Raw genomic sequence first — 14,403 nt, 5'->3', positions numbered from 1 at the left:
AAATCTCATCGTGACTCTGCTTTGACTAACTGGCTGGATGACCTTGTGTGTCAGCCACTTAACCTCTGGGCTTTATCATCCTCACCTAGAACACAAGGTGGTCAGATTGCCCAAATTACAGATCCTTTCAGGTTAACATTCTACTTATTTCTTTTAAGTAAAGAAGTCGTTTATCTTCATAGGAGTTATTTCTTAAAATGCTTATGAGTATGTGTGTAAGAGGGAAGAAAATGGGGGTTGGGGGTGTTCCCCTTCTTTCTTCACCTGCTTCTAGTAATTCAACTGGATCTTTCGTGCCAGCTATCAACTGCAGACATGGTTGCCATGGAGTTGGTGGGGGTGGTCTAGTGGAGATACACGTAGACAAGGAGAAGAGGGAGGGGGCCCTGAGACCAGAGCATTGCCCCAGGCGATGCGTGCGGGTTGACCGAAAACCTTTTTCCAAACTTGAGGGAGGGCCTCTTCTTCCTGGTATTCGCTGTGGGATAGAGTCCCCAGTAGTCATCCTGTTCTTTGATTTTTCAGGCAGAACATCTAACCAGCTGTTACTGGGGCGGGAGCAGCAATGCGCTGGACCGGCACGACCCCAGCCTGCCTTACCTGGAACAGTATCGCATTGACTTCGAGCAGTTCAAGGGGATGTTTGTGCTTCTCTTTCCCTGGGCCTGTGGAACTCACTCTGACGTGCTGGCCTCCCGCTTATTCCAGTTATTAGATGAAAATGGAGATTCTCTGATTAACTTCCGAGAGTTCGTCTCTGGCCTAAGTAAGGACGTGATGTTAGTGCACGAGTTTGGAGGGGGCGATGGGGCAGTCACCTCCGGGGTCCTCAGTGCTGCCCTTGGGGCCACTGCCCCCCACTGCCATAGAAGATTGGGTTTAGAGGGCAGAAGAACACATTTTAAGGTTTGCAAGCTGGTTGTAAAATATGTTTTTGGTTAATGGATACATTATATGATTAAATCATTGCCTTCTACATTAGACAGTCCTCAGCACTATTAAAATACATTACCAGAGAACTCACAGGGCGATAAAATGCCAACTTAAACACTGAAGCCACAGACCATGATAACTTTACAAGAGAAAACGAAATATTTGGATGGATTGCTTTTCTTTAACAAAAAATATATTTATATTGCATATAATATATTTCATAAAACATTTTCATAAAGGGCTGAAAAAACCACAGTAGCTCTGCAGTCGAAATGGAAGTCTTTTCTCTCCATTTTGCCAGGAGAAAGGACCGTCCATCGTGAGAGCGCACACCCACACCTCACACCTCACAAGCGGCATGTGCAGTGCTGCGTGTCAGCCTCGCTGTCTGACCTGTTCACTGCCCTGTATTCTTACTGGACTCTTGTTCCGTTTATAATCGAGCAAAATAGCTATGTGGTAGTCAAGCTTGACCTACCTGATGTGAGGTTGTGGATGTAGCAGGCATTATGTCAGGCTGCCAGAATGAGATAAAAAGGAAAAAATGTTTTATTCTAACTGTGCCCCTCTGTGACCTTGGGCCATGTAGTTTAAAACAACATGCCCTAGGAAAGATGAAGGGGTGAGACATGAAGTCAATGATGATTCCAGAGTGCCCTAAATCTTTAAGAGTAATGACTGGAAGGCTTAAAGGCCAGAGGAAGCGGATGGTTTTAAAAAAGGCAAAGATAGGGGCCGGCCTGGTGGCGTAGTGGTTAAGTTCGCGTGCTCTGCTTCGGCGGCCCAGGGTTTGTAGGTCCGGATCCCCTGTGTGCACCGATGCACCACTTGTTGAGCCATGCTGTGGCAGCATCCCATATGAGGAGGATGGGCACGGATGTTAGCCCAGGGCCATTTCCTCAGCAAAAAGAGAAGGATTGGCATCGGATGTTAGCTCAGGGCTAATCTTCCTCACCGGGAAAAAAAAAAAAAGGCAAAGGTGAGATCCTCTTAGGTAAGAAAAAATTATTTGAAGCACTGATATTTATGCTTGGAAGGGGGGGCCATGGAGGAAGTGGCCTTTATTAAGGGCAGGCTCTGTTCAGATGCTTTAGAACTCGTTCTTTATCACTTAATCCGAACAGCAGCCCTTGGAGGTCCTAATCATAATGGTAACGGACGTTTGTACAGCATTCGCTCTGCTCCAGGCACTGCTCTAACGCTTTATGTGCATTTAATTTGCCTCAAGGCACACAACTGCAAGGTTGGAGGCACAGTTTGTGCAGTTACGATTATGCTTCATTACCTACCTGCTTGCTATCATTGTCCCCATTTTCAGTTAAAGAGACGGAAGCTCAGAAAAGTTAAGTAACTTGCAGGGACAGGAGTTTTTAGCAAGTCTTCAAATACATATCTGTTCTTGAACTGTTACTACCTGCTGGGCCCAGGATTCAAACGAGGGCTGTCGGGAAAGCTTATCGTTTTCTCGCTACTCAATGCTGAGGACAACTAACGGGACTTTTTTAGGGAAGAGGGAGGTATTAAACAAGGAATACGTAAGTACATTCTGTGTTTTTAAAAAGTGAAACAATCCAGACAAGGCTAAAGACCTCTTTGGCCCCATCCTAATCTTTTCTGCCCCAAGGCAATTACTTATCATACTGGTGTCTATGGAGAGGGGAGTATTTAAAAATTATCTTTGGACAAGAATAAGGAGGAGGAAAAAGAGACATGTTCTGCATGTAGAAAGTCGTAGAAATATTTAATTTACTAAAGTTTAGTCAACTCCAACAAGGAAAATACTCTTCAAAATCTTCAAGAAAGGAAAAGGAGGCTTGAAGTCCAAGATAAGAGAAAACATTGGAAAAGAGGGCTTTGGCTTCTTAAAATGCAGTTGAGTTCTTGAGAAAAGTAAACTATACCCCAGGTTACTGGGAGAGCTCTCAGAGCTGTTGTCAGTCTTGTGGGTCAAATATAGTTATGGAGGAGCCGGTCCTGTGACGTAATGGTTAAAGGTCCGTGTGCTCCGCTTCGGCAGCCTGGGTTCCCGGGTTTGGATCCCAAGTGGACCTACTCCACTTGTCAGCCATGCTGAGGTGGTGACCCACATACAAAATAGAGGAAGACTGGCACAGATGTTAGCTCAGGGCAAATCTTCTTCACAAAAGAAAAAACATGTATACTTATGGAGACAGACAAGTAGACCAGAAATGAGCAATTCTGTTCGAGTTAAAAAAAAACTAAAAAATGAATTCTGGAAAAGATGGATCAGTAACTTTAATGTTAATCCCCAGAAAGTTCCCTCTAGAAATTAGTGAACAGATGGTCTATATGGAATTAAAAATGAAGGATTAGTATTGAAGCCATAAATTAGCTTATCTCCTTTTCCAATCGTGTCGATGAAAGGCAGAGTCTCTAAACATGTTGTAGATGTCATGATACAGCCAGTCATTTGACAGATAACTCATTATAAATGGAAAAGGTGGAGGTGTATGGAACTCTGTGATTGCGTGACTGGCTGAACACTGTCCCCAAAGTGTGATGGTTAATGAGTCAGTTTCAACTGAGAGTTCGCCCTTGGGCTTGGTATTCAACCTCTGTGATTGTTTCCTTGTTTGCAAAATGGAGTTATCATCAGGACTAAATGAGATAGTTCAAGTAAAGCTTCTAGAACAGTGCCTGACTCAAAAAGGGTTAGTTATTATTGTCACTATGATTACTATTCATCCCCCCCTACTGGACTGAGCAACTTAAACCATAAAGGTAAAGAAGGCATGCTTACCAAATATATGGGCTGTACAAAGCTGGGAGAGAAAGTTAGTATTTTGGATGACAAAAACAAGATTAAAAAAATGCAAGGGGAGGAAATGATTGGCAAAAACAAATTGATAGGGATAAATCAGAAATCCTAAATTTTAAGAAATGATTGCAAAAGAACCAGCTAGGATGTCTGTGTATAGTATAGTGGTTTCAAGCATGGCATCTAGTGTCAGAAAAATCTGAGTTCAAATCCTGGGCCTGCCACTTACTCGCCTGTGACCTTAAACACATTACTTAACATCAGTAAGCCCAACTTTTCTCATCTGTAAAATTGGGCTAATAATATGAAACTCCAGAGTGAAAGTATAAGAAATTGAATGCAGACTTAGGCTATATTAGTAGGAGTCAAGAACAGTTCCACTATTCTCTGAAGTAGACAAGAGGCTTCTGGAACTCTCCGTCCAGAGAGATACTGATTGACAAATTAACACAAAGTGGATATGGGTAAGAATAGGAAAGGGTATACAAACCATGGGTCATATGAAAAGTTGAAAAATTTGGATAGATGTACCCCGGGGAAGATTAACGCCTTGAAAAGATAAGCTTGAGGGGGACAGGATAGTTGTCCTTAAAATATGAAAGATTGTTGCATTGAAGAGGCAATAGACCTATTCTCTTTGGCTTTAGACAGTAGAATAAGGGGAAGAGGAGAAGTTCTGAACTTTTTTTTTTTGAGTCATGGACTCTGAGATCTGAAAAGGACTATAGATATTTTCTTCCCAAAAAATGACATATACACATAGACACAAAATTTTACATATTATGGGGTTCGTGGACTTTATGAAGTTGAGACTGCAGATTAAGGATCGTGAGACTAAAGCAAAAATGAGTAGAATGAGATGCCTCTGGTTGTGATGAGCTCCCTGTCTCTGAGAATGTTCAAGCAGATGCTAGATTCCTATCTTACATGGATGTGTGAGGGGAGACCCTACGTTAAGGGGGACATCCGACCAGATAACCCCTGATGTTCCTGCCAACTCAGATTCTATGATTCCTCTTTTCCCAGATCTTTTAATCTTCACCTAGGTGCTCTGAGAATAGATCTTTACAAAGGATTTTTTGATTCCTGAAATACATATGGACTTTAAGGGAAAAGGTAACGGGATTATTTTGTTTGAGGCTATGGTGATATAGTGGCAGATAGGTTAGGATAAATGAAGAAACATTTAGGAGAACCCAAAAACAACTAAAAAGGGTTTCTAAAATGAGTAATTTGAAGCAATCTCAAACATATTTTGAGATTATTTGTGAACTCCAACAGCTATTTAGAGTGTTGAAGCCCAGTCCCATGATCTTTCTTATTAATAACATTAGTTTATTATGTGCCAGGCACTATTCTAAGCAGTTTATATGTATTAACATATTTAGGTCTCACATTTCATGGGTCCTGATGTCCAGACCACTGATAGAATCTTCTGTTTATCATCTGGCTGCATGGAGAGGAAATTGAAGTACAGAGAGGTTAACTCTCCAAGGGCACGTATTAAGTACAAAGGATTTGAAGCCAGACATCCTGGTTCCAGAGCTCTTAACCCAAATATGTCCTGGCCAGACCTTATGTCACACAATGTCTTGGTTTCAGTTTGTAAAAAGTAGACTTTCAGGGGAATGCTAAACCCGGAGGGGTTACCAGCACACACGAGGCATTTCACATCGGTACTCATGTGACTTCTAGGTGCCGCATGCCACGGGGACCTCACAGAGAAGCTCAAACTCCTGTACAAAATGCATGTCTTGCCTGGTAAGTGAGCTCCACAGAGCAGCGCCTGTACCTGTAACCATGACCTGGCCTGAAATCTCTTTTCTGCATGTGACCTGTTTGCCTCTTTTTGATATACAAAATCACTCCTTGGTCACTGAGAATGAACTGAACAATGACTATTTCCATAAGTTCCTGAATCCACATATGCTTGATTCTGTGGTCATTTACCTGTTTAAACAATGAGTTGTGGTAATGGGAAGAGCAGACTTCTGCAGGAGAAAGGGTCAGTAGCACTTGGTAACCCATGGGGTACAAGAGTTGGTAGAGAGGAAAGAGAGGAGGAGACTGAGATTCTGGGTCTAGGGGAGTCATTTTACCACTGACAGAAACAAATGGGAAAGATAGTGAGGTTTTGAGTTCAGTTTTCAACAAGGTTGGCCTCTAATCGAGATATATCTAGCAAATACAAAAATAATAACAATAATACATAGGAGAGATCGGCACTAAAGATAGAGTAAAACTATAAATTTGGGAATTATCTTTATAGCTTACAATTTCCTAAAATTTTGTTCATAAAGCATCATTCCACAGGATTTAGGAAAGTATAAAAAGGAAAATGTAAAGAGACACTTTGGCATGGGGTTGTTAAAAAGGAGGGTGAAGTTAGTAATGAATGAGCCCCCCGCCCAATAAGGTTTTAGAGGCTGTAGGCATTGAAGGCCCCCCAGTGATGTGACCCCACCCCACCTTTGTCACTTTAGCTTCTTATCCTCTCCTGTGTCATTTCTTTAACAATTAAAGCACACTTTCATTGAGTCATGGCCCTGCCAACATGAGGATTCTCTTTCCTCCCCTCTCTAGAGCCATCCTCTGATCAAGACGAGCCAGATTCTGCTTTTGAAGCCACTCAATACTTCTTTGAAGATATCACCCCAGAATGCACACATGGTAAGTGACTTTCCTCACCGGGGGTACTATATTTCATTTCTACAGAGCCCTCCGTTACTAGAAAAAGTTGCCTCCAAAGCTAGTCAGTCAAAGAAGTGTGTGAATTCAGTTGTCTAATACGTTACTTTCTTTTCAAGTTTTTGAAGGTGGACAATTACAGTCGAGCAGGTACTTCTGCCCACTGAAGGGACCGTGTACCTTGGGTCCCAGTGGCTCAGAGAAAGCGTGTCCTGTAGAGCTGTGTACTTTGCTCCCCTCTCCCCACTAGGGCCAGGCTCATTAAGATTATCATCCTATTATTATGGTGCGATCCAGACTCAGGACTAGCGTTTATCTCAGAAAGCATTCTCTCATATCTGTCTTTGCTCTGTAACAGGCATCAGCAAACTTTGGCCCCTGGGCCCAAGCCAGCCCACTGCCTGTTTGCACAGCCTGTGAACTAAAAAATGTTTTTTATTTTTAAATAGTTTTAAAAATCGAAAGTAAAATCATATTTCACGACATGGGAAAATTATATCAAATTTAAACTTTAGTGTCCATTAAATTTTACTAGAACACAGCCAAGCTCTTCATTTATGTCTTGCCTGTGGCTGCTTTCACGCTTCAGTGGTGGAACTGAGTAGCTGAGACAGAGACCGTGCGGCCTGCAAAGTCTAAAATATTTACGATCTGGCCTTTTACAGAAAAAGTTTGCTGACCCCTGCTCTGTGTGGTTGTTAGGTGTACATAGACATGATCCAACTCATTGTGTATATCTCCACATTTACATGTTAAATCATGTACCGTTTTGTCCTGTATGAATCTAGGCAACGTCTCTCAGCTTGCTGCTGCAGCGAGTTATTTACCCTCTAATTCGTCATTAGAGCAGCTTCATGACTTCCCCAAATCCCAAAGTAACTGTGGGTTGTTGCTCCTGAGTCTTTTGCCTCTTAAATCTTGCCATCCCAAAATAAGCACAGCTTAGACCTGCTTTTAACCTGTGAGCATCTAAGTGACTGAGGAGAGAGGAATGAGCCAGACCCAGTCTTACTATTATTGTTAACACAAGTTGAGGGTAGGAGCTTTGGACAGGATGCTAGCTCTGTATATTGTCATCTAGGTGACCTCAGACAGGTTCCTGCGTTTCTGAGTCTCAGTTTCCTTGTGTGAAGATGGAGATGATAGCTATCATATTGGGTCTAGTAAGGACTTACTGAGATAGTATAGTAAGGCTTTTAGCATAGTGCCTTAGCACATCCTACAGTATTTTTAACATTGTGAGCAATCATAGTTTGGCTGCAAAATGTTTGCCATGTCTTTCTTATTGGACATTCATTTCAGAAAAGGAATCACTTGTTTCAAAAATGCTTCAGGCATGGTCACAGGCCAGTAGCATTTAATATCATTAAAAGATACTTTTTTAAAATTGTTTTTCTGACTCCAAAAGTACTATTGCTTTGTACTGAAATTTTTAAATATAGATAAAATAAGCCAAAGATGTCTTAAAAAATCTTATAATACAAAGCTAACTGATAATTAATATCTTGAAATATTTCTTTTCAGTCTCTTTATTCATATAATTATAATAATAGATCATATATATATAAAACTGGGATCAAACTGTTTATACAGTTTTGTATCCTACTTTTTTCACTTAAAATCCATTGAGCATGTTACCATGTCATTAACATTCTCTGAAAACGTGGTTTTTAAATGGCTGTATAATAGCCATTGCGTGGCTTTACCATACGTTAACTATTTTTGAATGTCTACTTGTTCACTAAATCATTTTCAACATTAAGAGGAGAGGAATTTCTCAATGACATATAGTACATTGTCCTCACTCTGTCTTAAAAGCTGCTGAGATTAATTTGACACTAAGTGCAGTAAAGGTCACATGTCTGGCAAACCAGCCACCTTTTGGTTGGCCGAGGAAGTGCTGGAATATGACAAACTGAATGGGAATCTGGGGTGTTGTACGCTTCACTCTTTTGAAATCCTTATGTGCCCTGTGATGTCCTGTTTTAAGAAGGAAAAAGAAAACAAGCTATAAGTGGTTTCCTTGAAAGTCATGTTTTTGAAATGCTAGATTATATAGCATATAGCATATTTTTGTTTTCTTTTATAAACGTAGATTTTAACTTCTTTTCAAAAAGTAAGTTCTTGATCTTTTGCCGGGCCTGACAGCAAGTCAATCTCATGTAAGCAAAGTTCAGATGATAATATAAGAGAGAGGGGAGGGAAATCAACATTCACTGGGGCAGGCACCACCATTTTATAAGTGTGGAAGACTACATGAAATTGTTCGTTTAATTCCTAATTGTGCACTGAACCCCACTTGTGACAAAGAATTCCAGGGGAATCCTTCACCTAGAGATAGGGTTGTCAGATAAAGTATGGGACACCAAGTAAAATCTGAATTTGAGATGAACAACAGATAATTTGCTTAGCGTAAGTTATGTCCCGTGAGATATTTGAGACTCACTTATACTAAAAACTTATCTGTTGTTTATCTCAAATTCAAATGTAACTCGGTATGCTGGGTTTTTGTTTTTCTTTTGTTTGTTTTGCTAACTCAGGCAGCCCTACCTAAAGGTTTTTTAATTTTCTACTACAAATGCTACATCTATGGGTTTATTTTACAACATTCTGCTTTTTCCTCCTGACTCTCTCTTGGTAGTGGTCGGATTGGATAGCAGAAGCAAACACAGTGCCGATGATGGCTTCGTGACAGTGAGCCTGAAGCCAGACAGAGGTACCGACTTTCTCTTCTGTGTGTGTGTTTACCTCACCGCTGGTTGAACACTTATTTCTTGACATTTGGGTTTTAGGGAAGAGGACAAATTCTCAAGAAAATCGTAATTATCTGAGACTCTGGACTCCGGAAAATAAATCCAAATCAAAGAATGCAAAGGATTTACCCAAGTTGAATCAGGTGAGTGCTTAACAGTTCAGTTCATTCATTCCAAACCTTGAAGCTCTGTTTTCAGTTATAGATAAATGCAGAATGAGTATCCTCAAACACAACTTGGGGCACTTAATTAGTGTCTGTTTGGATCTATTTTGTGCATGTTTTTATGCATCAAAAATATGCTTGGTTGTGAGAAAATGATCTCCTCAGAGAAAATGTGAACCATGAAACATTCAATTTTGAGAGTACATGCATTCTCATCCCAATCATTAAAAATACCCTCAGATACTCAAAAGACAAGCTCATGCCGTTTCAAAATCACTGTGCTCAGCTATAAAGATGTCTGGCGTATTTTTTTCTTAAAAAACTGAAATGTAGTGAGGGAGATAAAACAATATAAATAATTATAACACAAGATGAAAATGCTACGTTTCCTAACGGAAGCACAGATAAATCATCTGGGTAGGGGGCGGAAGGCATTACTTCTGTCCAGGGACACTGGCAGATTTGTCATGGGAGGGGGGATTGGAGCTAACCTTGGAAAAACTGGGCTGCATACTAAGCGTGTGGACATGAAGTGAGATGAGATCTGGGATTTACTTAAGATACTTCAACAAAGGATGAAAGAGTTAATGAGCAACTGGATAAGATAGTCATTCTTGACTCTAGATGATAGTTGCATGAAGGTTTATTATTTCATTGTTTCTACTTGCACGGATGTTGGAAATTTTTCAAATTAAAAAAATGGAACCATCAATAAAGAGACTTAAAACAACACATCAATCCACCCTACGTATAGGACTTTCCGGGGATCTTGTGAGAGTCTAATATTAAATGGCTTTGCAGTCCACTTCAGTCCTGACTTGGTGCTCCCCACGAGATGGTCACACTGTTTGTGTTTTCCCAAACCACTTTTCAGGGGCAGTTTATCGAGCTGTGTAAGACAATGTATAACATGTTCAGCGAGGACCCCAATGAGCAGGAGCTGTACCATGCCACGGCGGCAGTGACCAGCCTCCTGCTAGAGATTGGGGAAGTCGGCAAGCTCTTCGTCGCTCAGCCTGCAAAGGAGGGCGGGAGCGGGGGCAGCGGGCCAACCTGCGACCAGGGCATCCCAGGCGTGCTCTTCCCCAAGAAGGGGCCCAGCCAGCCTTACGTGGTGGAGTCCATTGAGCCCCTCCCGGCCAGCTTGGTGGGCGAGGGTGAGGAGCACTCCCTGGGAGGGCAGATGGAGGACATAAAGCTGGAGGACTCCTCGCCCCGCGACAACGGGGCCTGCACCTCCATGCTGATCTCTGACGATGACACCAAGGATGACAGCTCCATGTCCTCGTACTCGGTGCTGAGTGCCGGCTCCCATGAGGAGGACAAGCTGCACTGCGAGGACATTGGGGAGGACACAGTCCTGGTGCGCAGTGGCCAGGGCACAGCGGCGCTGCCCCGGAGCACCAGCCTGGACCGAGACTGGGCCATCACCTTCGAGCAGTTCCTGGCCTCCCTCCTGACTGAGCCTGCCCTGGTGAAGTACTTTGACAAGCCCGTGTGCATGATGGCCAGGATCACCAGTGCAAAAAACATCCGGATGATGGGCAAGCCCCTCACCTCGGCCAGTGACTACGAGATCTCAGCTCTGTCAGGCTGATACACACGCGCCTTCCCTGGGGAGGGGGAGGAGAGGGAGGGAATGGGTCTTTTTTATGTTCTTCTGTGTTGGGGTTTCTTTCTTTCTTTTAAATTAAGTATTTATTAGTACCTGGCTTAAAGCCTAGTGTTTTCATAATATAATACAATGAAAACTGTTGGAGAAATATTTAAACACCTCGATGTAGGTACAGTACACTCTCATGTTGGGGGGAGGGGGATTTACCAGAATACAGTTTATTCAGTGAATTCCAAAAAAACATGAACCTGTCCGTGATATGTGTGTATTATAACTTCTTAATCTTGCTGTTGAGCTGTATACATGGTTTAAAAAATATTGCTGATTAATGCTAAATAAGGCAGCAGCGACTTGGCTATTTGGTCTTCTTAAATACAGTTAGAGCTGTGAGGAAAATGAAATGCCACAAACACAAGAATGTTCTTAAATGGAAAAGGCATTGTCAGCTGGTGTAAATCCCATACCATTTTAGGGAACATTAAAAACATTTTTTAAGATTTGAAGTATATTTCATAAAAGTCATCTATTCGAAAATCACATTCAACAGATGTTCCCTTCAAGGGGAAAACATTTGAGGTTCTAAACAATCATGAAAGTGTAAATGATTTTTATGTGACGCCAGAATAACACTTCTATTTGATCAGTTCGAACAAATACCAGACCAATTTTGCATTAAAAAACTGTTCTGATTATTTAAGTCAGCTGACTAGAATTCAGGGAAAATGAACAGTCTTTTGTGACAAAGAATCTGAAAGTGGCAACGAAGATGACAGAGGGCTGAGGATTTTTTTTTTTTTTTCTTTTTGGAAAGAGTGAAAGTACTGATGCTTCTGATACTGGATTTTCAGCTTCTTGTTACTCATTGCAAATAAAACAAAAAATAAAACAATAAACTTTACCATTTCCATACTTTCCATAGAGTCAAGAAATTATACCATGTACCACATAGGACCGTCTTTCCAGTTAAATCCTGTAAAGTAGAGATCATGTAAACTGAAAAATCTGCAAGATAGCGTAACTGACTGTTTTAAAGCAGAACTTGTCACTTTATCTAAAGGAGTAGTATGCTCTATCTAGTTCCTGAAAGGATGTGGAAATGAAAACTAGCACACCTGCACTTTGATTCTTGCTTCTTTTTTATGACTATTATAGTTTGTCTTTTACAGATGTTGGAGGTTTTTTCTCCTTACTGTTGAATTTGTAATCATGGTCACATTTTCTTTGCATATTCAGAATATTCCTTTCAACACATTCCTTTATTTTATTATACATTGTGTCCTTATTTTAGCTGTTGCTGCTGTTTTTTTATTTTGTTTACAGAATGATTTTTAAACTGTCAAATGAAGTAGTGTTAACCTCAAATAGGATAAATGTGAACAAATAAAATATATCAGATACTCAGATGTGGCTTTCTCTTGGTGCTTGAGTTCCTGCCTGAGGAGTAACGTTGTTCTTTCGACAACTTTGCAGAGGGAATTATATATTAGGCAACCATTTTGACTAAGTAAACAAATTTTTATAGGCAAATATTTTGGGTTAAGAAATACAATATGCAAGCATGTGCATATGAATAGAATATTTAAAATAAGGAAGAGAATTTTTATCAGTTATCTAATTATTTAACTTATTCTATGTAAGTGAAAAAAGGGTGAAAATCCCTGTTTAATCCTTACTAGTACACTGTGATACCATTTGGTGTGTATTTAATGGAGTTACTTGTCATTTATTTGATTTGACTCTAAGATTGTTAGACATTACTTCATCATGTGTTTTTGTCTTTAAAGTCACTTAAAGATACCTCAAGAAATAACTCTGTAAATTTTGATACTCGCACCCACCTGTCCTCACCTACATCAAAGATGGGTTTGGGAGGGCAATAAGCTTGCGTTTAAGTGTATAGCCCTAGATAAACGAGGAGTCAGAACTTTCCATTATCATTGAGAAAAGGACTATACTGAACAGCGCATCACTCTGAATGCTCTATCGTATTATTGGTGCTCTGTCATAATGTTGTAATATTGTCCTATATCCAATATTGTCCAATATCGTAATATTGTCCTATTTGTTCAAGCACGTCATAGTGCTTTTCATCACAGCAGCAGTATACTACATAATGGGAAGGTTTGGTCTATTTGCTTCTAACAGCTGCATATGGAGGAGCCCTGAGCCTTTGAATTGATTATTTCCAGCATAGTCTGAGACAAACAGGCTTGTCAGCTCATTTCTCCTCAGCCTCCAGAAGGCAGTCAGTGCATTTCAAGGAGCATTTCCTGAAAAAAGATTAAAGTTCCTGTCTAGTTTTTAATGGTTGTGTTATGTCTGTTTAGTATCTCCATGGATTATCCTGGTTATTTCAGTTTATTGTGGTTTACTCTCTCCTTCTCTGAACGGTCACTTTCTGTCTAGCTCTGTGCAGATTAGTTTCCCATGCTAATAATCATTACCCCGTCACCACCATGATGGTGGGTTCAATGTCTATATCCCAAAAGACTTGAACTGGCGTCTCAGTGAGCTTCCAGCTTCAGAGCACTGGACACTGGCTTCAGTGGAGCTTCCACATGTGAAAACTCAACAGAGAAAGCTACTGCTAGGGGGAAAGGAAAGAACCATTTGGAGCCTGGATGCTGAGAAGGGAGCGTGCCAGGAAAAGTGAGCGTGCCAGAGAAACCACAGATGCAACCACGTCATTCCATCCAGCATTACTTCAAGTCTGATTCTGGGTAGGAGGGGGATGAACTATGTGGAAGTGCCACAAAGGGAGCTGTGGGCAAGGAGAAGGCTCATGTGCCAACACTGTCGTCACCTCCCGCCAAGGTGTGCAGGGTGGGAACCCTGGCAGCCCGGCAGACGGCAACTCCCAGCATGCTCTTATCACGGCAAGCAGGGAAGGTAGCCAGGCTTCTCGTCCTCACTGACCTGTCCCCAGAGATTCTATAGCAGCCACCCAGTCTGAGTAGGGTAGCCTTAGCCTGGTCTCCCATCAAAGCTTTGTCTAGGGGACCTAAACTTAGAGCTTCTTTAGTTCTTGGGTCTAACAGAGTGCAACTCATGGGGAGTGTTGGCAGCTGCCACATTCTCCTACCTCTGGTTAAGGGCTCCTCTGATGATTGTATATTCTTCATTACCCATCCTGTAGGAAGGCTCTTTTGTTACAGCATAGCTTCTAACCTGAAAAGAATAGCAATTGATGTGGTGAGTACAAAGGATTTCACACTATTTTCTGCTGTAACACGACTCTTTTACGTAATGTTTAGGGCCCTGTGCCTTTTGTTTAACATATTCTTGACAGTCTGATTCTTTAAAAGGAAAGTATAGGGAGCCAGACAAAGGGATTTGTAGATAGGCACAGAGTGAGCATAGACAGCCAGGACGAGGCTTCTCTTCCCGTGGGCTTTGTTAATACCGCTGGCTGCCAGGAGACGGGTCTGCACGGCGGGAGGAGCAGGTGGCTGAAGGCTAAGCTGTAGATTA

The 14,403-nt window shown here is 41.4% G+C and overlaps 1 protein-coding gene across 3 annotated transcripts in view; it reads left to right on the top strand.

The window, feature by feature from the left end:
- Positions 1 to 12,333, top strand: part of TBC1D9 (TBC1 domain family member 9) — a 111,171-nt gene extending 98,838 nt beyond the window's left edge. For all 3 annotated transcript variants that reach the window (XM_058550115.1, XM_058550114.1, XM_058550116.1), the window contains exons 16-21: positions 526 to 766; positions 5,408 to 5,473; positions 6,296 to 6,382; positions 9,042 to 9,116; positions 9,193 to 9,296; positions 10,192 to 12,333. In XM_058550115.1, the coding sequence (XP_058406098.1) occupies positions 526 to 766; positions 5,408 to 5,473; positions 6,296 to 6,382; positions 9,042 to 9,116; positions 9,193 to 9,296; positions 10,192 to 10,914 (1,296 nt within the window). In that variant the 3' untranslated portion in view covers positions 10,915 to 12,333. The remainder of the gene's footprint in view (positions 1 to 525; positions 767 to 5,407; positions 5,474 to 6,295; positions 6,383 to 9,041; positions 9,117 to 9,192; positions 9,297 to 10,191) is intronic.
- The last annotated feature ends 2,070 nt before the right edge of the window (positions 12,334 to 14,403 follow it).

The sequence above is a fragment of the Diceros bicornis genome, chromosome 11, assembly GCF_020826845.1.
Source record: "Diceros bicornis minor isolate mBicDic1 chromosome 11, mDicBic1.mat.cur, whole genome shotgun sequence".
Lineage (NCBI taxonomy): Eukaryota > Metazoa > Chordata > Mammalia > Perissodactyla > Rhinocerotidae > Diceros > Diceros bicornis.
Note: the sequence above shows the minus strand (reverse complement) of the source record. Positions and strands in the feature narration are given on the sequence as shown.